At 39.4% G+C, this 26,091-nt stretch overlaps 1 protein-coding gene across 3 annotated transcripts in view; it reads left to right on the top strand.

Annotated features, from left to right (window-relative positions):
* The window catches only part of LOC150091130 (mitochondrial intermediate peptidase), a 323,378-nt gene that overhangs the window by 245,035 nt on the left and 52,252 nt on the right, over window positions 1-26,091 (top strand). For all 3 annotated transcript variants that reach the window (XM_090382168.1, XM_090382159.1, XM_090382176.1), the window contains exon 13: window positions 17,499-17,729. In XM_090382168.1, coding sequence (XP_090238294.1) covers window positions 17,499-17,729 — 231 coding nt within the window. The remainder of the gene's footprint in view (window positions 1-17,498; window positions 17,730-26,091) is intronic.

Here is a 26,091-nt window from a genome sequence, read left to right as displayed (position 1 = left end):
CTTTGTATATACAGTAATACCCCGACTTACGCGAACTCGGAGTTACGCGGTTCCTGATTTTTTCGTTTGGCAACGCTGCCGCCCACTATCTTCAAGGTCGTTTTTCATATGTTATCGATATACGGTGCGACGGCGGAGAATGAGAGGGAAAGATGAACAAAATTCAACTTTGCTGCTTTTATGTTTTTTATATCAGTGAAGGGGAAACACATTTCACCATAATAACGTAAAAACCAACACAATTCCAGCTATCGGTATAATCGCAAATGCAATTAGATCGAGTTTACTACCAGTTTATAACAGATTTCACTAGCAGAAACGCACTGGATTTTTATTGTTTTATGGTAGTAACCCCTAGAAATGTGAGGTGTTAATAGTGTATCTCTGCCTTTATGGTGTTGTTTATTCAGTTGCTACATGCGCGCAGCTTTGTTTATGCGTATCAAGCGTGCCTCCTCGTTTTGTAATTGTGCTTTATTCCCTAAAAATGAGTAAAATACTTAATTAAAAGGTGTGAAAAGGAAGCGTCCTGGTGAAGACACTGCAGATTCAGAGAGAAAAAGAAAAGCAATTATTGATAAACAGAGGCGACTGGGTCAAAAATTCTTACCCGGGAAAATTTATAGTGCCTCATACTATGGTTTATGGCCAAAATCACACTGGCCCACCGGGTTTCCCCGGTAAGGCTTATGGCCAGTCCGCCTCTGTCGATAGAGAAAAAAATATGAAATTGTGAAACGCTTTGAGCGAAATGAAAGACCATGTGATATTGCACGTGCTACAGGCCTAAATGAAGCAACGGCGAACAAGCACATGACAATTGCAAACTTGACAGGTTGAAAATTGAAAAGGGCTCAATTGTAAAGGTCTTAAAAATTTTAGTAAACATAGACTCCAACGAAGAACGCGTTATAGCTACAAAGCAAGGAATAAAAAAATTATTAGCTTGCTACGAAGAAATTATGCGTGAAAAAAAGAACGCGCTGTGTCGTCAGACGAATTTGTTAGATTTTATGAAGCCATCGACATCGAAATAACTTTTTAACGTAAGTCATTTGTTTTTTTAATACATATTTTGTATTAATATGATAAAGAACTGCAATTTTATTAATATTTTTCTTCTAAACTAGTGTTTTTGTTAGTCCTTGGTCCCAATTAAGCAAAATTTATATGTATTTATATGCAAAGTTGTACCCCGACTTACGCGAATTCGACTTACGCGATTTTCGTCGGACCCACCTATCGCGTAACTTCGGGGTATTACTGTATATATATATATATATATATATATTTTTTTTTTTTTTTTTTTTTTTCAAATTAAACACTCCCAAATTTTGGTATTTGTGAATTACGAGTATGAAAAAGCAGCCTGCATTGGTTCCCAGTTACCATGTTTTTTTTTTTTTTCACAACAAAATATGGTAGTTGCAATTCATTCCCAAGGGCAGCTCTAGACTAATTATGAATAACTGGTGCCCTGAGCAACCCATGAAACACAACCCCCCTCCCCTCAAAGACTTCCAGGTGAAGACTGGGAAACATTTTGCTGAGTTATTGTTTAAGAAAATTGAAAACTAATCATCATGATCCCACCAAATATTAAAAAGAATTTCCCTAATATTATTTATCTTTACATTAAATAAAAGGTTTGAAATATTAATAAATTCTCAGAAATGGTGGAATTCATTCAGAAAGTAGAATTAATGTTTCAATTCCAGTGTGCATGTGAATTGAAATTTTATATAATTTCATTTCATTTTAGACAACAGAAGTATCCCCAGGGGTTCACATCTGGTGAGTATGGGCTTGGTGCATCCAGGGTCCTGAGCTGGATATTATCATTCTTCTCTTGTCTAAAATGAAATGAAATGATATAAAATTGTGTATATTTTGGTAACTTGGGAATTTTTTTTTTTGGCTGGTGCAGCATAAGCCTCAGGCTTCCTTGCACCATATGAATAATAATAATAAATAATAATCAATTTTCATCCCATTGCACATATACTCTTTCTAAAGTAATAGAGAAATCTATTAACCACCAACTCCTGATCTATCTAGAATCCTTCCATCTGATCAATGATTGCCAGCATGGATTCTGTCAACGTTGATCCACTGATGTACTGGCTTATGTTACCCATCTATTTAAAGATGAAATGCACAAGGCATAATTATATATGGGTTTTAAGTAATTAACTATATAATATTGGTGTAGGTACACCATAGTTTACCCATAAATTTAAATTATGCATGTAATTTAAATTTATTGGTAAACTATGGTGTACTTACACCAATAATTAATGAAAAAGGCATTGTTTTAATTGTATCACATATTGTGGTTGCCTTTACAATGGTGCCCCTGTAGCCAGGTGGGCAGGAGCAGCAGTGCGTAGCAACACGCTTCTTGATCAGACCCGGGGTTCGAGCCCGTGACCACCAAATACGAAGGATGCAGAAAGGTCAGGAAATGACTGCCGCATATCCCCGGAGCAATATGGCCTTAGTTGCTAATGCTCCTTAAAACCAAATAACAACAACAACAACAACAGCCTTCACAACAAGATACCAGGTATTGCTGTACTCTGAATAAGTAACACTTCTCTAGAAGAGAAGAGAAGACTACTGTTATTTATTCTCAGTGGATACCACCATCCAAACGGCACCGTTTCAAAGATGTTGGCCTATCATCGCAGGGTGGGCTGGTACCCTGGTAATGCAACATGCCATGGATGGCCCCAAGCCCGGCTGCGAAAGGAGGAGGTTGGTCATCCTGCCGAAATGACCAGAACCGGGAAACCGGGGAAACTAGGCAAGAAAACGCATGAAATTCGGAACAAGCTCTTACAACAATGTTACCGCATCCAGGGTAGCCGATGCGCCAGCACTGGGGACCCAGGGTACTGGTGTGAAGTGGACCACTGGCCACAGAACAAGCTCTTATAACAATGTTACCGCATCCCGGGGTAGCCGATGTGCCAGCACTAGGGACCCAGGGTGCTGGTGTGAAGTGGATCACTGGCCACAGCAATAAGCTTACTACGCCGAAAAGGACAATTAACATTGGCGAATGGAATGTTCGAACGGGGCACCACGTTGGACAAAAGGAAATCATTGCCCAAGAACTACTTAGGTGCAAGATATCAATCACGGCATTATCCGAATTAAGGCTCACCGGGTCTGGAACGATGATCATCCAACCACCAGCACCTAACGAAGCGGTTATGCTATTCTACTCTGGTGGTGAGAAATGAGAAGCAGGAGTGGGCTTTATGGTCGATGCTCAGGCCACCAGTAGTGTGATCGCTTTCCAACCAATATCGGACCGCCTGGCAGTCCTTACTGTCAAGGGCACCATCAAGACCCATATTATCTCCGCCTATGCGCCAACTGAGACTAGCCTGGACCCGACCAAGAATGACTTCTACAACCAGCTCCAACATACGCTGGATTCAATTCCGCAGACAGAAGTGATCATCCTCGCAGGGGACTTTAATGCCCACGTTGGCGTGGACAGATCTGGTTGGGAAACAACAATGGGCAAGTTTGGCCATGGGAAGATCAATGACAACGGACTACGTTTGTTGTCCTTTGCCGCATCTAACAACCTGATCATTGGAAACAGCCATTTCCAGCACCCTCAAAAACATCAACTTACATGGCGAAATCCATCTGGCAAGGACTCAGCAATCCTGGACTACATTTTGATCAATGCCAAATTTCGCTCATCACTCATGGACGTTCGTGCCATGAGGGGACCTGATTGCGGATCTGATCACTACCTCATCCGGGCTAAGGTGCAGCTCAAATTACGGCATGCAAAAATATCATCTCGGTCAGCCAAGCTGGACTGGAGGCAGCTAATGAATGCTGCCAACAAACAGGCATATCAGATCGCCCTATCCAACCGCTTCGAGATGCTGGCCGTGCCCGAGGATATAAATGAAGAAGAAAAGCAGATCTCTGATGCCATCCTGGAATGTGCCAACCCCCTATGTCCACCTGCCCGACGTCGAACGCAACCATGGATATCAGACGAGTGCCTCGACCTCTTGGACAAACGGAAACAGGCAAAGTTCGTCGACTTTGAACGGTACTGGCAGCTAAACCGAGAAGTACAACAAAGAATGAAAGCAGAAAGAGAAGCATACTGGAACCAAGTGGCAGACGATCTTGAAGTGGCGGCATCCAAGAATGAGTACCGCACTCTCTACCGCACCCTCAGATGTCTGAGTGGAAAGACCAAATTGACTAGTGACAACATCAAGAATGCTGATGGGACCTTCGTGCGATCACCATCCGAACGCCTGCAACGGTGGAGTGAATTCTTCAAAGCTTTGTATAATCACGACCCACCTCAGGGACCGCCAGCAACAGCACTCTCGATCGACCCCCCTGAGGTCTCCATGGTCGATGTTGAGCCTACAGTAGAAGAAGTGAAAGCAGCCATACAATCCCTGAAGAATGGCAGGGCACCAGGAGTGGACCAAGTCACCACAGAAGCGATCAAAGCCGGGGGAGATGTACTGCTTCGCCGACTACACTCGCTCCTCAAAACCATCTGGTGCACTGAACAAATTCCGCTAACATGGAGGAAAGCCATTATCATACCGATCCACAAGAAAGGTGATAACCGGGACTGCAAGAACTACCGTGGCATCAGCCTCCTTTCCATCATCGGAAAGGTCTTTATGAAGATCATCCAGTCAAGACTGCAAAAACATTGTGAGCAAACCAGTCGAGAAGAACAGGCAGGATTTAGACCCGGGCGAGGATGCTGTGATCAAATCTTTGCCATTCGTCAGCTGATGGAGGAGAGGATCCGGTGTGGACAGCGAACCGTCATTGTTTTCATTGACTTTAAGTCTGCTTTCGACTGTGTCCACCGGCCTGCCTTATGGAAACTACTAGAGGTTGAACATGTACCTCGAAAAGTCATCACACTCCTCCAAACTGCATACAACGGTTTAACCAGCCAGGTGCACATCCAGAACGATTTATCTGAGGAATTTACCATCCAAACTGGAGTTCGCCAAGGGGATGTAGCCTCCCTGTTACTTTTCAACATCGTGGTCGACACCATTATGAGGCAAGCATTCAGAAATAGACAGGGCATACAATATGACAAGGATCACTATGTGACTGACCTGATGTTTGCTGATGATAGTGCTATCCTTGCCAGTAACGACGCTGAAGCCACGGACATCCTCTACGACATTGCCCGCATTGCCCGGCCATACGGTTTGAAGATCAATGCTGTTAAGACAAAGGCCCTGACAACAGATGGGTCGCAAGCCACCATCTATCTCGAAGGCGTCCAGATCGAGCAAGTGCAGGACTTTAAATACCTTGGGTCGCTGGTCCAGGAGAAGAAAGTTGCATCCACCATGGAAATCCACAGCAGAATTGGACAGGCGGCCACTGCGTTCGCCTTGCTCAAATGGTGTCTGTGGAAGAGGACCAACATTTCCACAAAGACTAAAATCCAACTCTTCCGGACTTTGATCCTGCCCATTCTTCTTTACGGATCGGAAACATGGATTTGTCTCAAGTTAGATTTGAACAAACTTGAGGTATTCCAAATGCGATGCCTGCGGCAGATCTTGGGCATCTCTCTTCGCGACCGCATCACTAATGATACCATCCGCGCCAGATGCGAACAGCAACCAACCATTGCCGACCAAATCCAGAAGCGAAGGCTTAGATGGTTTGGCCACGTATGTAGAATGGGCACGAACAGAATACCATCCAGACTCCTTTGGAGACAACGACTCACCCAATGGAGCATCCAACGGACCGCGCCTAGGAAAACGTGGGCCAAGCAAGTGGAAAATGACATGAAGAGCCGACGTCTCGACCTTAACCAGGCCAGGACTGACGCCATTGATCGTAAGGTATGGAAGAACATCACAGAGCAAGTCCGAAACCCTGCGGCACCTACAGCAGCATACTGGTTGCGTGGCCAACCGCCTCCCCCAGCTGCCAGCTAAGGACCAAAGAAGAAGAAGAAAACCCATATACAGGGATTCTCGTTATCTGAGAATAATTGATTCCAGAATATTCCACTTAAAACAGAACCAATTTTTGTAACGTTTATTATTTAAATAAAACTAAATGCAACTAGGCATAATATTTTAAAAGTTTCTAAGATTCTGTATCTATATAATATCAGTGTAGATACACCATAGACAACTCTTAAAGAAAAACTATGATAGTAGTGTGATTTTATTATGTATGGTTATTATGTACATTTACATAGTAAACAATATAAAAAAATATAGTAAAAAATGGATGAAGGAACTGAAAAATTGGAAAATTATTTTATTGGACATTTTTTTATTATAAAAGATCGTTCTCACAAAGAAATATTAAAGTGCTTGGTCAATTTTCTCAAGGGAAAAAGCTTTTAATTCTTTAATTTTCAAATCCTCGTAACTGGGGGAGGGGGACTCAGATAATGAATACTTGGATACCGAGGATTCCCTGTATAATTCTGCCTTGTGCATTTCATCTTTAAATACTTTAACGGTACACCATTTGGCATCTCTCATATTGTGGAATAATTTCGCAACTGTGATGGCATGTTGCATTACCAGGGTACCTGCCCACCCACCGATGATAGGCCAACACCTTTGAAATGGTGCCATCTGGGTGGTGGTGGTGGTATCTTGTTGAAGGCAACCACAATATGAGATACAACGATGCCTTTTACACTACATACATAGTTTAAATTTATGGGTAAACTGTGGTGTATCTACATTGATATTATATAGTTAGTTACCCATCTATGTACAAATTCAATGCAAAAGTTTTGTGAAACTCAAACAGTTGCTCCTCACATTTCAAAGGCTTTTGATCATTAGCATTAGCATTAGTAGAGGCATTTGATGCAAGAAAGCAAGCTTATGCAGCATCAGCCAAAAAAAAAAAAAAACCCACTTCCACTTCACCCCTCTGTTCATTCAAAATACCTGTCCAGCTGAGCCTTAAACTTATTTAGGCTATCAACCTCCACCACAAGGGATGGAAGTCTGTTCCACCAACCAACCACCCGCTGGCTAAAGGCAAATTTCCGCACGTCCATCCTACATCTCTCCTTCCTCAATTTGAATTTATGCGCTCTCAGGTGATTTTTCTGAGCTAGAGGAAGAATCCCATCAGCATTGAGCATGCTTAAACCATTCAAGGCCTTATACACCTCTATCAGATCACCTCGCCGGTGCCTAGTCTCCAGACACTGTAATTTGCAAAACTTAAGCCTTTCTTCGTAAGAGCACCCCTTTGTTCCATTCACTAATCTTGTTGCCCTTCTCTGTACTCGTTCCAGCAGCTCTACATCCTTCTTGAAATGAGGCCTCCAGACCTGTATACAGTACTCTAGGTGTGGCCTGACCATTGCCTTATACAATGGAATAATCACCTCCTTATCCCTGCTGGAAAAATTCCTGTATATCATTGACAGTACTCCATGAGCTACTCTTGCAGCCCGTCTGCACTGCTCAGAGAACTTCATATCTGCCTGCACAACCACCCCAAGTCCCTTTCATTCTCTACCACTGTCAGTGTAGTACCACAGAGTTGATACGTTGCTCTGGGGTTGCTGTTTCCCATGTGTAGTACTTTACATTTGTCAATGTTAAACTTCATTTGCCACCTCTCAGCCCATCTGCTCAACCTTTCCAGATCCTGTTGCAGCAGCATAGTGTCAGTAGTGTCCTTGACAACCCTGCCAACCTTTGTATCGTCTGCAAACTTGGACATTAAGCTTGATATACCATCATCAATATCATTTATAAATACAGAAAACAATAATGGACCCAACACTGAGCCCTGAGGGACTCCACTAATAACATTAGTCCACGATGAGCAGTGTCCATTGATTACCACTCTCTGTCTTCTCCCCCTCAACCACCCCTTTATCCATAGCAGCAATTTGCCTCCAATGTCACACAGCTCCAATTTGTGTAGCAGTCTTCCATGTGCAACAATATCAAAAGCCTTTCTAAGATCCAAGTATATAATATCAAAGTTATTCCCTGCATCCAGTTCTTTTGTGACTGCATCACAGTATCCAATCAAGTTGGTCAGGCAAGACTTCCCCTTAACAAAACCATGCTGTGTCTGAGCTATAACTGAAGTCTTGTCTAAATGATCCTGCAGTGCTTCTTTAACCACTGCCTCCATTAATTTTCCTGGAACAGAAGTTAAGCTCACAGGTCTATAATTACTTGTGTCAGCCTTTGATCCTCCTTTGTGGATTGGGGTCACATTTGCACATCTCCAGTCTGTGGGTACCTCCCCTGAGTCCAAGGAAGCTCTCATAATTATGGCTAAGGGTTTGCTTACTTCCTTTGCTGCCTCCTTTAATATAACTGGATAGATCCCATCCACCCCAGGTGCCTTTCTTGTGTTTATCTTCAACAGTTTCTCCTCCACTTTACTCCCAGTTATTTCAAGATTCTGTAGCTTACTGCTAGAGTTGAATACACCTCTGGCATTCCCCTTGCTGAATAACTCCTCATGTGTGAATGTCGATGCAAAATATTCATTTAGTTTGTTAGCTTCCTGAGCAGGATCATCAACAGTTGACCCATCAATATCAAGTGGGCCAATCTGATTCATCCCCTTCCTTGTAGAGTTTACATAAGTAAAGAACTCTTTGCTGTTTTTCTTTGCATCCCTTGCCAAGGATTTCTCGTAATCTGCCTTCGCCTGCCTAACCTCCTTTGTAACTTGGTTGCATATCAACTTGTATCTATCATAGGCTTCTGTGTCATGTGTTAATTTGTAAGTATCCCATGCATTTTTCTTCTCTGCCATATGCCTCATTAGTTCATCTGACATCCATTTTGGCCTAAACCTTGAACAATATTTCTTAGTTGGTATGTAAAGCTTAGTAGCTTCCAAGATAAGTTCTTTGAATGCTTCCCATTTTGAATTTGCTGTTGGTAACATCATCAGTTGGTCCCACTGTATAGAATTTAAATACTGTCTCAGTCCATCGTAGTCGCCTTTACGGCTGCAATAACCCTTCCCTTTACCCCTAATGGTAGTTACCTCTTTGAGTAAATCCCACTTCAGCACACTATGATCACTGCCACCTAGTGGTTCATTTATCTGCAGATTCTTAATGCATGAAGAATCACTACTGATAATCAGATCAAGAGTATTGCTCCCTCTTTTTGCCTCACGAACATGCTGATGTAGAAAACAATCATCCAATAAATCCACAAAAGCCCTCCTAGTGTGTGAGTAACCAGCCCCCAAATTCCAGTCAATATCTGTGAAATTAAAATCTCCCATTATAAGACTCTCTGATTTACTGGCCCACTCTATTTCCCTGTACAGTTCCTTATTATACTCATCAGAGTCATTAGGCCTATAGCACACTCCTACTCTCAATTTTGATCTCCCAATGCTTATGTCACACCAAACTGACTCAACACTGCACTGTCCAGCGATGTCGACTGGCTTCACTTCCTTGGTTTTTATGTGTTTCTTAACTAATAGCATAACCCCTCCCCCCTTCCTATCCTGTCTATCCTTTCTGTAGACGTTGTACTCCCCAAATTGCAGTTCTGCATCCCTTATATCTGTGTGACACCACGTCTCCGATATCCCAACAATATCTGCCTTTGATGTTTTGAGCAATACCTCAAATTCATCAAATTTATTTACTAAACTCCTAGCATTGGTGTACACGCAAGTATACCTGCACCTGTTTCTATTCTTAGCTACCCTAACACAACCCATGTGTTTACTTGTACCGCAATGGCTCCCAGCAGTCTCTGAAATACCATGCGTCTTGTTTTTCAGGCTTCTGCTCATTCTAATAGAAGCAGTGCAAGAATCTCTTTCACCTCTGCCAGTGGCTACTGTCAATCTATTGGTCTTTGTCTCCCCCCAAGCTAGCAGTTTTCTGACCCACCTAACACTGCCTCAATAGCATCAGCAAATATTCTTGCACCCTTTCTATTTAAGTGCATCCCATCCCTGTAGAAGCAATCTCTCCTGTTAACAAGTACAGTCCAGGCTGAAAAAAATTCTACCCCTTGAGCCTTGCACAATCTTTCCAGGGCCGAATTGATCGACAAGGCTCTCATCATATACTCACTCCTATCGTGTTTGGGCAGAATTGCAGACACTTTCAAATTCAACCCTAATTCTCGGCTTTTGTTCAACAGTGACCTGTACTTGTTAAGTAATTCTGCCGGTCTCCTACTCTTAATATTATTAGTGCCAACGTGTACAACTATATCACCTTTTGTGCCCTTAAAAGATGATATTCGCTCTACAACGTCATCAACCTTTGCCCCTGGCAGACATACCCTGGTCCTGTTCCACCTATCTTTTTTACAAAGCATGTTCCCCGTTTCCCTGACAATAGAGTCACCAACAACTACTAGTTCCTTCGGGACCAGCGCATTCTGCCTTGGGGGTTGCCTCTGTGTCACGCGATGCCCAAGTGCAAGCTCTGGCGTTGATGTGGGCAAGGGACAAGGGGACAAGGTATTCTTGTATTGATTGCGGCCTCCAGGGTTACCCCTATATACCGCTGTAGCATCTGTAGGTTATTTATAGCCGGCAAGTGTGTGTGTGTGTGTGTGTGTGTGTGTGTGTGTGTGTGTGTAAGTAAGTATATATGTGTGTTGTGATGGTTGTTGTTTGCCGGCCCTGGAGTCTTAGCAGCCGGGAGGCAGGGAGCAAGCTACCTGCGTCCCGACTCCCGTCCCTAGCCACGTGGAGGCGCTCCAGGAATTATCTAAATTACACTTAGTGGGATTCCAACAAGTGGAATCCCGGTTATAGTAAATAATGAATAGGGAGGATAAAGTAGGAGAAAAGAAAGTAGAAGAAGAAATGAGAGCAAAACACTCTCTCAGGAAAAAGAAGAAACAGGAAAGAGGAAAACACTAGTTGGAAAATCTAACAAGCGAGAGAGCTTGAAGAGGTAAAATTTTGAAGCCTGAAGGCTTGTACATTTGAAAGAAAGATTCCCCTAGCCGGGAAGGAAGCCCAACTTGCACTGACAAGGGGAAAAAGAAAAGTCTCAAGGAAAAGTTGATGTGGGCAGCTGAGAGCTTGATGGGCCCCTCAATTTAGTTTCTTCGAGGGCATCCACCCTGTCCTTCAAGCTCTCATATAGGCCCACAAGAACGCCGAGTTGTTGCCTGATATCGATACACTCCTTGCATCGCGCACACACAGAGACATCCCCCTTGGCAGTATCATGTCCCGTACACGATTGCTCTGCAAACATCAAGCAAACAGTGCATTTTATAAGGCTGTGAGTCAGAGGACAACTGCCCCCCTCAGTTCTGCTCTGAGCCACAGCACTTCCATTAGCTTGAGCCTTTTGCTTTGCTGCTCTGGTCTGAGTCATGATTCTATTAATTTATTAATTAATTATAATTAATTATGTTATGTTATTAATTATGTTAAATATAATTAATTATATTACGTTTGTAATCTAAGTCGTTATATGTATTTATTTAAACGTACAATTTAACTGCTAACGAAGTTCAACTAACGCTATCTAGTACGGTATATAACTATCGTATCACAAAGGCGGGAAAATTACGAACGGTAGCGGAGTTGAAACACGTGGAAACACTTACCGATACTTTTATGCAATTACAAGGCCGAGTAAAGAATAAATACACCAAATTAATCAGAAAATAACAAAATAATGTTATACTACTAAATTTAAATCAAAAGTTTTAGAAAAACAATAATTTCAAATCAATAAATAAGAAAAATCCACTTAGCGGCTTTGAACACGACCGTCTCTAGTAGCCTCGCCTCTAGTAGTCTTGCCTCGCCTCTAGTCTTGTTTGGCATAAAGGTCTTCTAAATAAGCCTTCCATCTTATGGTTTGCCAAATGTTTTTTTGTAACCGGCATCCAGTTTGCTTTCAGACTGCTCACTGTTGGTGATGGTGAATAGTCTTCTAAATTCTCCAGTAATGCAGGTGTTCTGCAAGAGTCAGTTCTTTCTCCCACTCTTTTACTCTTGTATATTAATATTTCCACCAGCTGGAAATCCCATCCATAGTTTTGCTGATGATAGCACATTGCATTCCACCTTTCAGTTACAGAAACCTTGCCCTACACAAACAATAGTTTTGGCAAGAGACCAGAATGCTCGACTACCATTTGAACAAAAGCAAGTGTTCTACTCTTAGTCTGTTCAAAATCTAAATTGTACTATTTAATAACTGCTTTATGGTTGTTGTGAGCTTTGGTGAAGGCAGAAAATGAACCTGGAGATTTGGATGCAAGCAATTGCAATATGCAACATTCTTATCTTGAGCAGCCTTAGCACATTTATTGAAAAACCAAGGCTTATATGAAGGACAAAATTTTAAGGTGGAGTATGGAATAAAGGATTTCATCCCTACAAGAATAATTCACTCACATGATCTCAGCAAACATCAAAATCAGAAGATTTAAAACAGTAATCCAACCAAGAAAAAGAAAATTAATCTTACAGATCATCCCATTTTGCATTCTTGCAATGCCACACAAACATGAGTTTGAGAATGGCCACAAGAGAATGGCTCCATTGGAGAAGAGACCATCACCAAGTTGTGATCTGAGCTGCTAGTACACTCTGCTTGACTGTGTACGTAGAAGGATTGTTTGTGAGAAAGTGATCAAGAGTAAGAGTGTTGACTATGCAATTAGGATTGTCTAGTATTCTGGGTAGGTAAATGAACAGTCTATGTGAGGTGATTATTAAGTGAAAAAGCCTCAGCATCTTGACCAGCTGGAGTTGTGAACATTAAAATCACCAAGAAATTACCTCACTGTTAGGAAATTTGGACTGAAGAAACTCAGAGTTTCAAAGAGTTCCAAGTGATTAGTGGAGTTTTTAGAACAATAGAGGGAAGAGATGAATTTTACAGAACGGAATAAAGAGATTTTAAGCCAGAGAAAATGGAAAAGAGAAGATTCCAAATTGCTAATTGACAGTTAATATCACAGCAGAGATATGAACAACTACCACCTTTGAAATGAAAGGAATCTTACAACAAATAATTAGGAACCGAGATTGAGCAGTGCTTGAATCGACCGATAATTGGGATTCTTTCAGAGAACGTACATGTTCTCTTGCCAAGCCCCATATACTCAACTCCTTGACATAACTTGGCCACAACAATGTGCCCTGCATACACACTACTCAGACTCCCTTGTCGCTATCTGACAGAGTACGTGCAGTGAGATTATACACTAGCTGATCCAGTAGCCTCCTAGCAGAGTTAATTGGTTTGGTCTTGTGGACTATCTGGCACCTAGCCTGTGAATACCATGTTAGAGCTGCACCCTCAGAATGTAACGAAGATTGGATCTTATCATGATGTCCATCATAACCTCAAAAAGCATCGATCGTACTGCATGATGGAAGATTTGGACGGGCGGGGGGAGTTGTTGTTGTTATTTGGTTTTTAGGAGCATTAGCAACTAAGGCCATATTGCTCCGGGGATATGCGGTGGTCATTTCCTGACCTTTCCGCATCCTCCGTATTTGGTGGTCACAGGCTCAAACCCCGGGTCTGATCAAGAAGCATGTGCTACGCACTGCTGCTTCTGCCCACCTGGCTACGGAGGCACCTGCGGGGGGGGGGGAGTTGTCGAAGCCTTGCTCTGAAGACTAAACATGGATTCCACCACTTCCGATAAGAAAAGTGGTAGTATTGCACCAGTAGATGAATCATTTACCACAGAGGGGTGGCATTCCTCCGTGTGTTGTGGACACCACCCACACCTTGACCCATGCTTACATTGGTTTGCACTTGGGTGGTCACCTCCTGTATACTTGGTGCTGTATTTCAGGATTTGCACATGAGGGGTTATGCTCAAGGTTACTAACAGTACTACTATTGTGCAGGTGCATGCGGAGGATTTGGTTGTCACAGAACAACCAGACTTTGCCAAAAATTTGGTTTACTTTACTTGAGCGTTACCTGAATAATATCAGTTCCATCAGTGTTCAAGGTTGTATTTTTTTATATAACCACATCAGCTTTGTTAATTCTGCAATAAAATCGTTTGGTAGCTCATGTAAGATGAAGCTCAGTTATTTAGGGAAATGATAATTGAGATTCATCAACTATCAGAATAATATTTGGCTTTTCCTTGAAGTGAAATTAACGAGGGTGTGTATATATATATAAAAACCCTCAATTTAACAGACCCCGATATAACGAATTTTGGATTTAATGGACCAGACAAATAATAATACAGTAATGTATATATTAATCTCGACCATATTTTTTTAGGTTATACAAAACTTCAGTGTTATTATTAATTAAAAATTAATAATAATTACCTATTTCCATTATTGTTTTGATAATTACCTACTTTTATTTTTATAATGAAATTCAGGAAATTTTTTTTTATTCTTTCTGACAATGTGTTCAAATAGCTGTTTTCCCAGATTACAGATAAGAGCAGGCAGTGACTTGCAAGCTGAACATGACTCGGGACACTAAACTGCAGGTGTACCGACTCACTTTGTTTCGGTCTCAGTCTGCCTCAAGCTATCGTGCGGTCAGGTTGTATACAGAATGTTTCTGATTTCTGAATTGTGACTTTATTTATTAAATAATTTTGCAATCCTTACAATTTAAAATGGCATCAAGTGATAGAGGAGTTAAAAGAAAGCATGTGAACTTAAATGTGGCACAGAAATTAGAGCTAATTGAGAAATTAGAACAAGGCGTCTCAGTAGCACATGTTAGTGAAATTTACAGCGTAAAAAAACATTGTTTCTGATATCCGTAAATCAAAGGCCAAATTGCAACATAATTTTATATTGTACAGTACTGTATATTGTATTAAATCTTTTTTTTTTTTACATTAAGAATGATGAAAAATGCCCCCAATTTAACAGACTTTCGGCATTAATGGACACTCATTCTCCCTTATTAGTCCATTAAATTGAGGGTTTACTGTATACACACACACTGGTGTTCAAAGAAAGTTCATCACCCCTTAAAATTGTAATTATTGTCCGAATAATGTATGTATGTGGCAATATTTCTTACAGATTGCATCAGATAAAATTGACGTGTAGGTGATGACGTAATATTCCATCAGCTGTTACTTTCAGCTATATAAGCACGCTCTGCAAGAGTTGCAGTCATTCCTTGCTTATGTTAGGATGGCGAATTACATGCAGTTGACACCACGAACAAAGAGTGCTATTGTTGCTTTACGTGAGGAAGGATGTTCTTCCTGTCATATTGCTTATAAAGTGTCTTGTAATCAGTCAACAGTGAGTAGATTTCTTTCCAAACTCAAGAATACTGGTTCTGCTGATAGGAAAAAAGGAACCGGACTCGAACGCGTCCAGTTCCTTTTTTCTTCTACGCCAAAACCAGGACCACATTTTGAAGCACTTATGCCTTAAAAACCATAAAGCTTCTTTGTCTGAGCTGAAAAGAGAATGGGAAGAACATACAGGAGTGGTAGCAAGTGCAGTAACAGTCAGAAGATGCCTCTTCAAAAATAGACTTGTAGCCTGTCGTCCTAAGGAGAAGCCCCTCCTCATACAAAAAATGAAAACGACATTGTTTATATGGTGTAAGGAGCATGTCAAATGGATCCCGAGCAGTGAAATTCAGTTATTTTCTTGGATGAGAAGAAATTCAACCTGCATGGCTCTGATGGGAGACAAACGATTCGCCGTAGACGTGGTGAAGAATACCATCCAGACGGTATGGTTTCTACAGTGAAATTCCCTAGTGGCCAAATGATATGGGGGTGCATTTCGTATTATGGAGTAGGATACCTGCAGTTTATAAAAGGTTCCGTAAATGCCAATGAATACTTGGCTATATTGGAAGGCAAATTGCTGCCAACCATTAGAGACCATTTCAACCTGCCAAGTAACTGCATCTTTCAGGACGACTCTACTCTGCTCCTTGTCATCAGGCGAAAAGTGTAAGTAGGCACTTCTGTAGTTACTTTATCTTCATTTCTGCATTAGAGGTTCGACAAAAATGTGTTTACATTTGTTACAGGTGAAAAAATGGTTGGAAGAACCATCCATTACAACTCTTAGCTGGCCTGAAAACAGCCCAGACCTTAATCCTGTAGAGAACTGTTAGCTTCGTGTGGAATCTGCAGTTGCCAGAAAGGAATCAGAGACCCTTCGTGAACTTCAGGAAGCCATAATTCGTGTTTGGAACCACGAATTATCAGTTGATTATCTTCAGATTGTTGATCTTGTCAATGCCTCGATGGTGTGCTGCTATTATCAGGGCCAGAGGCGGTTCAACTAAATTTTAGTTTGCACCTGTGAACTTTTCATTTCGTTTCCCTGAAGCAAGTTGAGGGCTTCTGATAACATTTCAACCATAAATGTCGTGTTTGCCAAAACTGTTATATAAAGGTTGCAAATGCTCATTTTGGAATATTTTGAGAGCACCTGTCAAATATTACTTAGCTTTGCTTTAACTATTAATAAATATTTTTTGTTTATATTTCTATTTGTGATGCTAGTCATTAATGTAACCTACCATCGCAAAAAAAAAAAGGTTTAGAAATGTGAAATTCCTAGGTGATGCACTTTCTTTGGACATGCATGCGTGTGTAAAAAATTATAAAGATGCAATGAAATTACGAAAGTCTTATCAAACAGGAATGAGCTATAAGAGTTAATGTAAAATGTATATAAGACAAGGTTATGGATCCGGGTACTATGGTAAATGCAGAAAGGACGGGCAACCATAATGAATAATAGACAAAAAGGTAAAAATCAGTATATTTGTGTACATGGTAGGGGATTGAGTTATCAGCTGTAACCATGGAAGTATAGGGAGAATCTGTAAGTAAAAAATTAATTTACCTGAAACAAAAATAAAATGCAATTAATAAGGGCATAATTATTGTAAGAACCTAAAGCTATGGGTCCTAGGACTTTAACTACTTCTTCAAAAGGGTCGGCAGCAAAAATCGCAGAAGCCACGACAATAAGTCAGACTTGGCCTATTGTCGTGGCTCCTACAATGTAATTAATAAGAAGTGTCGCTGCAGACCCTTCTTATTAATTACATTTTATTTTTAATTCAAGTAAATTTATTTTTTACTTACAGGTTCTCCCTATTCTTCCATGGTTATTACACCTGTTAGCTCAACTCCCCTACCATATACACAAATATACTGATTTTTACCTTTTTGTCTATACATATATAGGTCAGGGAATGACCACCGCATATCCCGGAGCAATATGGCCTTAGTTGCTAATGCTCCTAAAAACCAAAATAACAACAACAATAACAATATACATATATATTTTATTTATTATTTTTTTTAAAGGTGGAGATGAATCCAAATAATATAATTTATTCCATCCTTTTCAGATGCCTCTTCTTAATATTCAGTTTCATCAGTAATGAAACTCAATGTTAAGAAATTTGGAAAATTCAAACATTTAGGATGTGGTTTGAATTTTCCATTTCATTTAATTTGTTGAATTTTGTTTTCTCTGTATTTTAGGTAATATCACATTTTGCTAAGCATTATCAGAGTGGTAGGCCAATTCCATCCCATCTGCTTACAAGTCTGACGTCCTCTAAACAGCTGTTTTCAGCCAGTGAAATGCAGTTGCAAGTGTTTTATGCAGCATTAGATCAGGTATATCATGGATATCCTTTAAGAAAATCTACTACAGATGTTCTGAAATCAATACAACAAGATTATTACAGTCTGCCTTATGTGGAAGAGACGGTAAGAATAAATACCTGTCATAAACATGGTAAAATAATGGAATAATTCAAATGAACTAGAAAATTGCGATCAAGTACCTCAACAACTTTCTTCTTTGAATATTCTTCTTCCTCTTCTTTGGTTAATGTTAACTACCCAGAGAACAAACCTATTGTCGTGATTTCACACTGGTAATAAATAGACTGGATAATATGCACTAAAAAAATAGCCAAAAAATTATGTGAAAATATGTACAAAAACACTGTTCAATAACATTTTTAAATTTATTATACATTTATTTATTAATCGAATTAAAATTTCTTTGTACAGGTGTACCCCGCTTTACGACAATCCATATTTATGACACTTTTAATTATACCCTATAATCCATTCCTGAGACACCTGAAGACATTTTTTACACATTAATTTTTTCCTGATTTACATTAACGACATCTCGTTGAACGAGATATCAACCGACATGCATTCCATGTGGCTGACTTAGTTTGTAATTTGGCATTGTTGCATGCTGTTTATCTCTGTATTTCAATGTTGATTACTATACAAACTTTTATGCATTATAACATGTAAGTACATATAATTACATAATATAATAATTATACATTAATAATGGCAGATAATAGTAAAAGTGAAAAGAAGATGAAGAGCTGTCAGTCTCTGACATTAGATACCAAGAGTAAAATTATTAAATTGAGCGACGATAGTTTATTAGACAGTGAGATATGTCTTAGGCTAAGCTTACCTTGCACTACAGTTATTACTGTTCCTAAAACCAAAGCAAAAATTCGAAGTGAAATGAGGAGTGTTATTCCAGTCAGTACAACAATAATTTGTGAACGTGACAATATTATTGCCGATATGGAAAAATTTTTAATGGCGTGGATAGGTGATCAAACTAGCCAGTGTGTTCCCTTTAACCAAGCTATCCAGAATAAGGCCCTAAGTCTGTTTGCTGACATGAAAGCCAGGAGAGGAGGAGACAGCTAAAGATTCTGAATTTGCTGCCAATAGAGGCTGATTTAATAGATTTAAGCATAGGAGCAACCTCCATAACATTAAAGTTCAGGGTGAAGCGGCCAGTGTAGATACAGGAGCTGCAGCTAATTTTCCTAACGAGCTAGCCAAGATCATTGATGAGGGAGATTAATCTGAAATGCAGATTTTTAATATTGATGAAACTGGCCTCTACTGAGAAAAAATGTCTTCAAGAACATTTGTAGCAAAAGAAAAGTCAGTGCTGGGATTTAAAGTAGCAAAAGACAGGCTAACCCTTTTGTTAGGTTCCAATGCTAATTTATCATTCAGAAAGCCCAAAAGCTTTAAAGAATTATGCAAAATCCAGTCTTCCTCTTTATTGGAAATCAAATTCAAAAGCATGGGTTACTGCATCACTTTTTGAAGAGTGGTAAAATTACTTTGTGCCTGCAGTTAAGGAATGCTGTACAGAAAAGAAAATTCCCTTCAAAATTTTACTTATTTTGGATAATGCACCTGGCCACCTTAAATCATTAGATGATCTTAACCCAAACGTTCAAGTAATTTTCCTCCCTGCAAATACTACTTTGTTACTTCAACCAATGGACCAAGGTGTTATTGCTACATTTAAATCATGTTACCTAAGGAGAACATTTGCTAAGGCTGTAGCTGCAATAGACAGTGAATCTGAAAGTATGCCTAGAGCAAATGTAGTAAAAGAATTCTGGAAAGGTTTCACGATCTTGGATGGCATCAAGACTATTAGGGATACATGGGATGAAGTGAAACAGTCAACACTTAAAGGCCTTTGGAAGAAGTTGTCTTCAGTTTACTATTGATGATTTTGAAGGATTTGAAAATCATGTTGAGGAGGCTACTACAAATAGCATTAGTAGAGGCATATGATGCAAGAAAGCAAAAAAAACCCTTCCCATTTCACCCATCTATTCACTCCAAATGCTTGTCTAGTTCTGCCTTGAACTTATTCATGGGATATTGTAGATTTGGCAAGTCATTTAGAGCTAGACGTGGAGACCGAAGATGTTACTGAACTGCTTGGGTCACATTTATAGTCCCTAGAATAATGAAGATCTTCTAGAACTTGAAGAGGATTCTCATCCTGAGGATGTATCGAATCTCATTCCTAAAGAACTAACTTGCAAGAAACTTCCAAAAGCATTCAGGCTTTTAGAAGGAGCTATGTCCATTTTTGAAAAGGTGGATTCCAATTTTGAAATAAGTTCCAAAGTAAATGCTGGTATTTTAGATCAATATGCCTGTTATAGAGAAATCAACAGAGAAAAGAAAAGAAGAGCCACAATTCAAACTTAATTCGATTCCTACTTTCATAAAAGACCAGCATCCTCTCAAATCTTAGAACAACCTTCAAAATCAACTGAAAGTCCTTCTTGAGCATTAGTTAGGCCTACAAAAAGTCCATCCAAATCGCCTGCAAGGAAGCATTTAGTTGTAGATGAAGAAGATTCAGATGTAGAATTTGTGCCATCCACTTAAGATTTGCTTCGATAAATTTATATTGTACACTTAATAGTGTGTACAGACAAAGTGAATATATTGAGGTCATTCAGAAACAGGTTTTTATCATTTATTTTGTCAAAATAAAGGTTTTAAAATGATCAATCCCCTCTAATCATATTTGCAACCTCCTACTTTTTATATTTTCCTATCTTTTACTCTTACTAATTTTTTCCATCCCTTTAATGCTGCCAAATATAGTGTTTACATTTTATGTTTGAAGGTCACAAGCATTTTATGTGAATGCAAAGTGGAGGGACTTTCTTTCAGAATTTTGTAAGTTGCTGCAGTAATATTTAATTCCAGTGTTAATGGTAAGTGCTATGCTTAATTTTGTGCGACTTTTGAGCATCACATGCATTTGCGAGTGAAAAAAGGTAGTGTTCTGCTTTACGACGATTTACGCTTTACGATAAAGACCCAGAACCTAACCTGTCGTAACTGCAGGGTACACCTGTATTCAGGATTTAAAATAACAAACTGTTAAATAAAAAGTTTTAAAATAAGTATCATTTTACGTGAAATAATTTCTGTTACAGTAAATAATATATTTTTCAATGGCCTGTTATTAATTCTATTGCATTTATTGTCCAAAATAATTTTAAAAGCAGAGAACATACTTTCGTCGATTGGAGTGATCAGCTAAACTTAAAAATATGAGCCTTATATGTAAGCTACCTGAAGTAGAAGTTCTTGCTCATTTCCATTAATAAAAATAACTATTTTCTTTAAAATATGAAATTTAGAGTTCTTTATTTTAAAACATTATCAAACTTATTTCTTATTTTCTTCCTAATGTCTCCAGCAATGGTTGAAATTTCCAACTGAACTTACTCTTCCTCTTCAATTGCACTGCTCAGACGCCGTCCCCATGCTTTGAGTTTGGTTATAGAATTAGATAAACATGTAAAACAGCCTTGGTGAATGGCAAATCTTTTTTAACCAAAGAATCAGAAAGAATTTCTGTAGTAAATCATTGGTTAGAAAAAGATGCTTTGGATACCCCAGATGCTGCACCAGCAGCTGCAGCATCTGGGGTATCAAGCTTTGACAATTATTTTTGTAGAATCAAACTTCTTGGCATAAAACAATGCTTCATATACACTTGGTCGTTGACTTACGACCGGCCACACTTATGACAACAAAATAAATAAATAAATAGTGAATAAATGAATAAATTAATAATAAATCAGGAAGTCACTACTGAGGACACCCATAACCCAGGTGAGGAGGCACATTGATGACGGGAGGCCTGAGGACAGCACCAGGCACATACACTCAGTCGCTCTCTCTCACATACACCCAGTTGCTTTCAAGCATCTGTTGCGTGTGGTATATTAATTAAAATTCTACTGAAATACGCATAAAATGTTTAGTAAAAGGAAAATGCCTTCATCTACATACACGCCAGCTAAGAAGTCAAGGAAAACTATTGATTTAGAGTGTAAAATGAAAATTATCCAGCAGTATGAAGGCGGAAAGAAAGTGAATACGATAGCACGTGACTTGAAGTTATCACATTCCACGGTATCGACGATACTTAAGGACAAAGAAAGAATTCGAGAAGCTGTGAAAGGTTCTGCACCTATTAAGTCTACAATTTTAACCAAATGGCAGGGACCCATCCATTAAATGGAGAAATTGTTGTTTATGTGGATGGAAGATTTAATACAAAAAAATACACTCCTGAGCCTTCACACAGTGCAAGCAAAGGCTAGAAATTTGTTTCAGAGTTTAAAATCACGCGCCGGACACGATTACACAGAAGATTTGCAGGCTAGTACTGGGTGGTTTAAGCGTTTTAAAAAAAGATTTGCTTTGCATAATGTCTCTATAAATAAACATCTCCTACCTCAACCCAGGAACATGACCCTGACGATGCACAACCCAGCACAAGCAAAGATTAAAAATTGATTTTGTAAATTTGATTTGTTTTAATTTCAGATTGTATTTTTGTGTTTACAGTACATTATGTACAGTATTATTTTTCACATTATGTACAATATAATTATAGATTGTAGTTTTGTTTTTTTATAAACAGTATGAATAATAAATCAATTAAAATGTAGAGAACGTTTGAATTTAACCTCATAGAGGTTAAAATTTAACCTCTATGCCTAGGCATAGAAACGAAGGTATGTACAGTATCGCTAAGTAAAAGATAAAAACACTGTAATATTTTAGCATTAAATCAGCTCACACACCAACCATGAGAATAAGTATTTACTGTAACTAAAATATTTACATATTAAAATAAAATAAAATAAATATTTACAAAAACTGCTATTATATTAAATTAAATTATATACATGTAAAAAACATTAAAACTGTGATAAAATCCTTGAGATAAAATACACTAAAATAAACCAGATTAAAAGCGATAAAAATCTCTGGAGCTTTCGGAAGCATCGGCTTCCTCAGCAGTAACAAAACTTCCTGCAGCATGTCCATATACAACAGGCTCATGGTACTTATACACGTGGTGCAGTCGGCGCATGTCTGAACTGGAAGCGGAAATAGCTCGGGAACGTGTTAAGCAAAACCGTTCATCCATACTTAGGATGATAGTTTCAAACAGAGGATGCATACGCATACCTCTGTCCCTATTCATAATATTGTGGTTGGATGAACAGATTCGTAGGCTCTCGAGCCATTTACAGTTCCAGAACCTATGCGCTCGATCCACGATAACTGCATCCTCTGGGGAGATTTGATGCTGCTTCTCCCAAAAATGTTCGGCCACAGCAGACTTATTGTAATCAGCGGTTTTTATAGCATTTGCATGCTCCCCCCACGCATTTGCATGCTCCCCCAGACGATCCTTGAGCCGTCGTTTTGTCTCGTCCACATAACATTCCCCACAATCCGGGCATTTTATCCTGTATACTACTCCACTACTCAGGTCCTTTGCTATTGGGTCTTTTACCTGAGACAACACTGTGTGCAACCTCCACCCGGGAAGCTGCACACGGCGTGTTTTATAACCCTGCAAAACTCTAGCGAGATGCTCAGTAATGCCCGGATAGTAAGGAATGTATGCGGTAGCCACAGGAACAAACGGTTCCTGACGGTTAGACTCTATTCCTCTACTAAACCTGTCTATGATCCTCTGGGGGTATCCGCATTTTTTAAGGTCTGCTGTGACTCGTCTAATTTCACATTCTTTGTCCTCAGAGGTGGTGCAGTGTGACCCTGCTCTATCTAGTAGAGCTTTCACTACACTATTCTTATGCTTCCCAGCTTGTGCTGAACTATAATGGTTGTACTGGCCTCTGCACATAGGTTTTTTAAACACAGAAGTTTTGAGCCTAGTCTCTATCCTAGAGACCAGTACATTCAAGAAAGGAAGGGTACCTCCTGTCTCCACCTCTGAGGTAAATTGTATAAATTGGGAGAAGCTATTAAGCCAATGGAGTGCATCATCCTCTCTCCCCTTCTGGACCACGGTGAAGGGATCATCAACATACCTTTTCCGTTTCTTTATGGGAAATTGACATCCACTAAAAACCCTGTCCTTTAACTCCTTCATGGCCAGATTGGCCACGATGGCGCTAATAGGAGATACCATGGCTGTACCGTGAACCTGTTTGTACCTAACACCTTGGTACACCATAGTGGTGCTGGCCAGACAAAGTTCCACACCAGAACAAATATCCTCTACATTTAAAAGCGATCTATTACCCAAAGAGACATCATTACTCAAAGATTTTCTAACACAATATATTCCATGTTTAATTGGAATGCATGTGAATAGTGACACCACATCAAAAGAAATCATGCTCTCGTTTTCATTTACAATCAAATCTTTCACAAAATTCACAAATTCTTTACTGTCTTTTATGACATAGTTGGACTGGCCCACTATAGGCGAAATCAATTTAGCCAAATACCCTGACGAAGCATATGTGGGGCTTCCTATAAATGATACAATAAGTCTGAGTGGAACTTCTGTCTTATGAATTTTTGGAAGTCCATAAAACCTAGGGAGTTGACATCCAGTAGCATGTAAGAACCAGAAGGTCTCCCTGTAAATCATCTCTGCCTTTAACCAAACCTGTACCAGTTTATTAACACGCCGCTCTAGGCCAACCTACGGATTTCTCTGAGTAACTTTATACGTATTATTGTTCTGTAAAAGGTCCATTGCTTTTTTGTGAAAGTCTTCTTTGTTTAGGACAACCGTCGATCTGCCCTTGTCCGCAGGTAAAACTACAATTCCATCGTCTCTTCTCAGTTCATTCAAGGCTTTTCTTTGACTAAAGTTAAGATTCGGAGATACTTTCTTTACCTGGCTCAAAATAATGGCAGATTTAACCCGGATCTCATTAGCTAGGGCCTCCGGTAGCTTGCTGATGGCCCGTTCAATACCCATTGCTATCTCCGCAATGGGAGGTTTGTGGGCGAGACAAAACGACGGCTCAAGGATTGTCTGGGGGAGCATGCAAATGCTATAAAAACCGTTGATTACAATAAGTCTGCTGTGGCCGAACATTTTTGGGAGAAGCAGCATCAAATCTCCCCAGAGGATGCGGTTATCGTGGATCGAGCGCATGGGTTCTGGAACCGTAAATGGCTCGAGAGCCTATGAATCTGTTCATCCGACCACAATATTATGAATAGGGACAGAGGTATGCGTATGCATCCTCTGTTTGAAATTATCATCCTAAGTACGGATAGATGGTTTTGCTTAACACGTTCCCGCTATTTCCGCTTCCAGTTCAGACCATGCGCCGACTGCACCACGTGTGTAAGTACCGTGAGCCTGTTATATATGGACATGCTGCAGGAAGTTGTGTTACTGCTGAGGAAGGAAGCCGATGCTTCCGAAAGCTCCAGAGATTTTTATTGTTTTTAATCCGGTTTATTTTAGTGTATTTTATCTCGAGGATTTTATCACAGTTTTAATGTTTTTTACATGTATATAATTTAATTTAATATAATAGCAGTTTTTGTAAATATTAATTTTATTTTATTTTAATATGTAAATATTTTAGTTACAGAAAATACTTATTCTTATGGTTGGTGTGTGAGCTGATTTAATGCTAAAATATGAATTTGCCCAACCTCAGAGGCCTTTTTCAGGATAAAAACACTGTATTTAAAATGAAAAATAAAAGATGATAAAAATTTAAAAGATTATAAAAATAGATTATAAAGATGATAAAAAGATTAGAAAGGTTAAAAAATACTGTTAATAAATATATGGCTGACATACAATCAGATCGACTTACGACCTGTCAGTCAGAACAGAAGTCGGTCGTAAGTCGACGACCAACTGTAAATGAATATAACCATGTTTTCTACCTTATCAAAATGGGATGCAGTGGAAGAAGAAGACTAAGTTGCATATCTCTGTAAATGGTTATATGTGTAGGGCCTTTTATGAAGATCTTTTTTTTTTACGCAAGAAATAACTTTACTAACTTTGCCAAAATTATTCCAAATTGTTTCCACAAGCCCATGTAAGCCATGGGCCATAAGCCATGTTTGAAAACTGAATTGCTTAAAAGGGATAATGCTGCTTACCAAAGAAAGACAGTGATCCTTGGAAGAGTCACTTTTCCCTTCTCTTTAGGTACATGGTTTGGTTAAATTGACAGATCTGGCAATATTTCTTTCTTTCTTTTTATTTATTTATTTTTTATTTTAATTTCTCTCTCTTATTCACTCATAATGTGCAATGTGATGTTATTTTTACATTTTTTTTTATGAGAACCCCAAACACGAGAGGTATTAGAACCTATAGTACTTAGTACCGTGCTTGGGTTGGAGGTTGAAAAGACGAAAGAAGATATTTGTTGACATTGGACTTGAACTTCTGTAGATTGTAATTTTCAGGAAATACGTATGAAGG

This window comes from Mastigoproctus giganteus, chromosome 1 (assembly GCF_048544385.1).
Source record: "Mastigoproctus giganteus isolate SK-2022 chromosome 1, ASM4854438v1, whole genome shotgun sequence".
In the NCBI taxonomy this organism is placed as follows: Eukaryota; Metazoa; Arthropoda; class Arachnida; order Uropygi; family Thelyphonidae; genus Mastigoproctus; species Mastigoproctus giganteus.
This window is presented reverse-complemented; position numbering and strand designations above follow the sequence as displayed.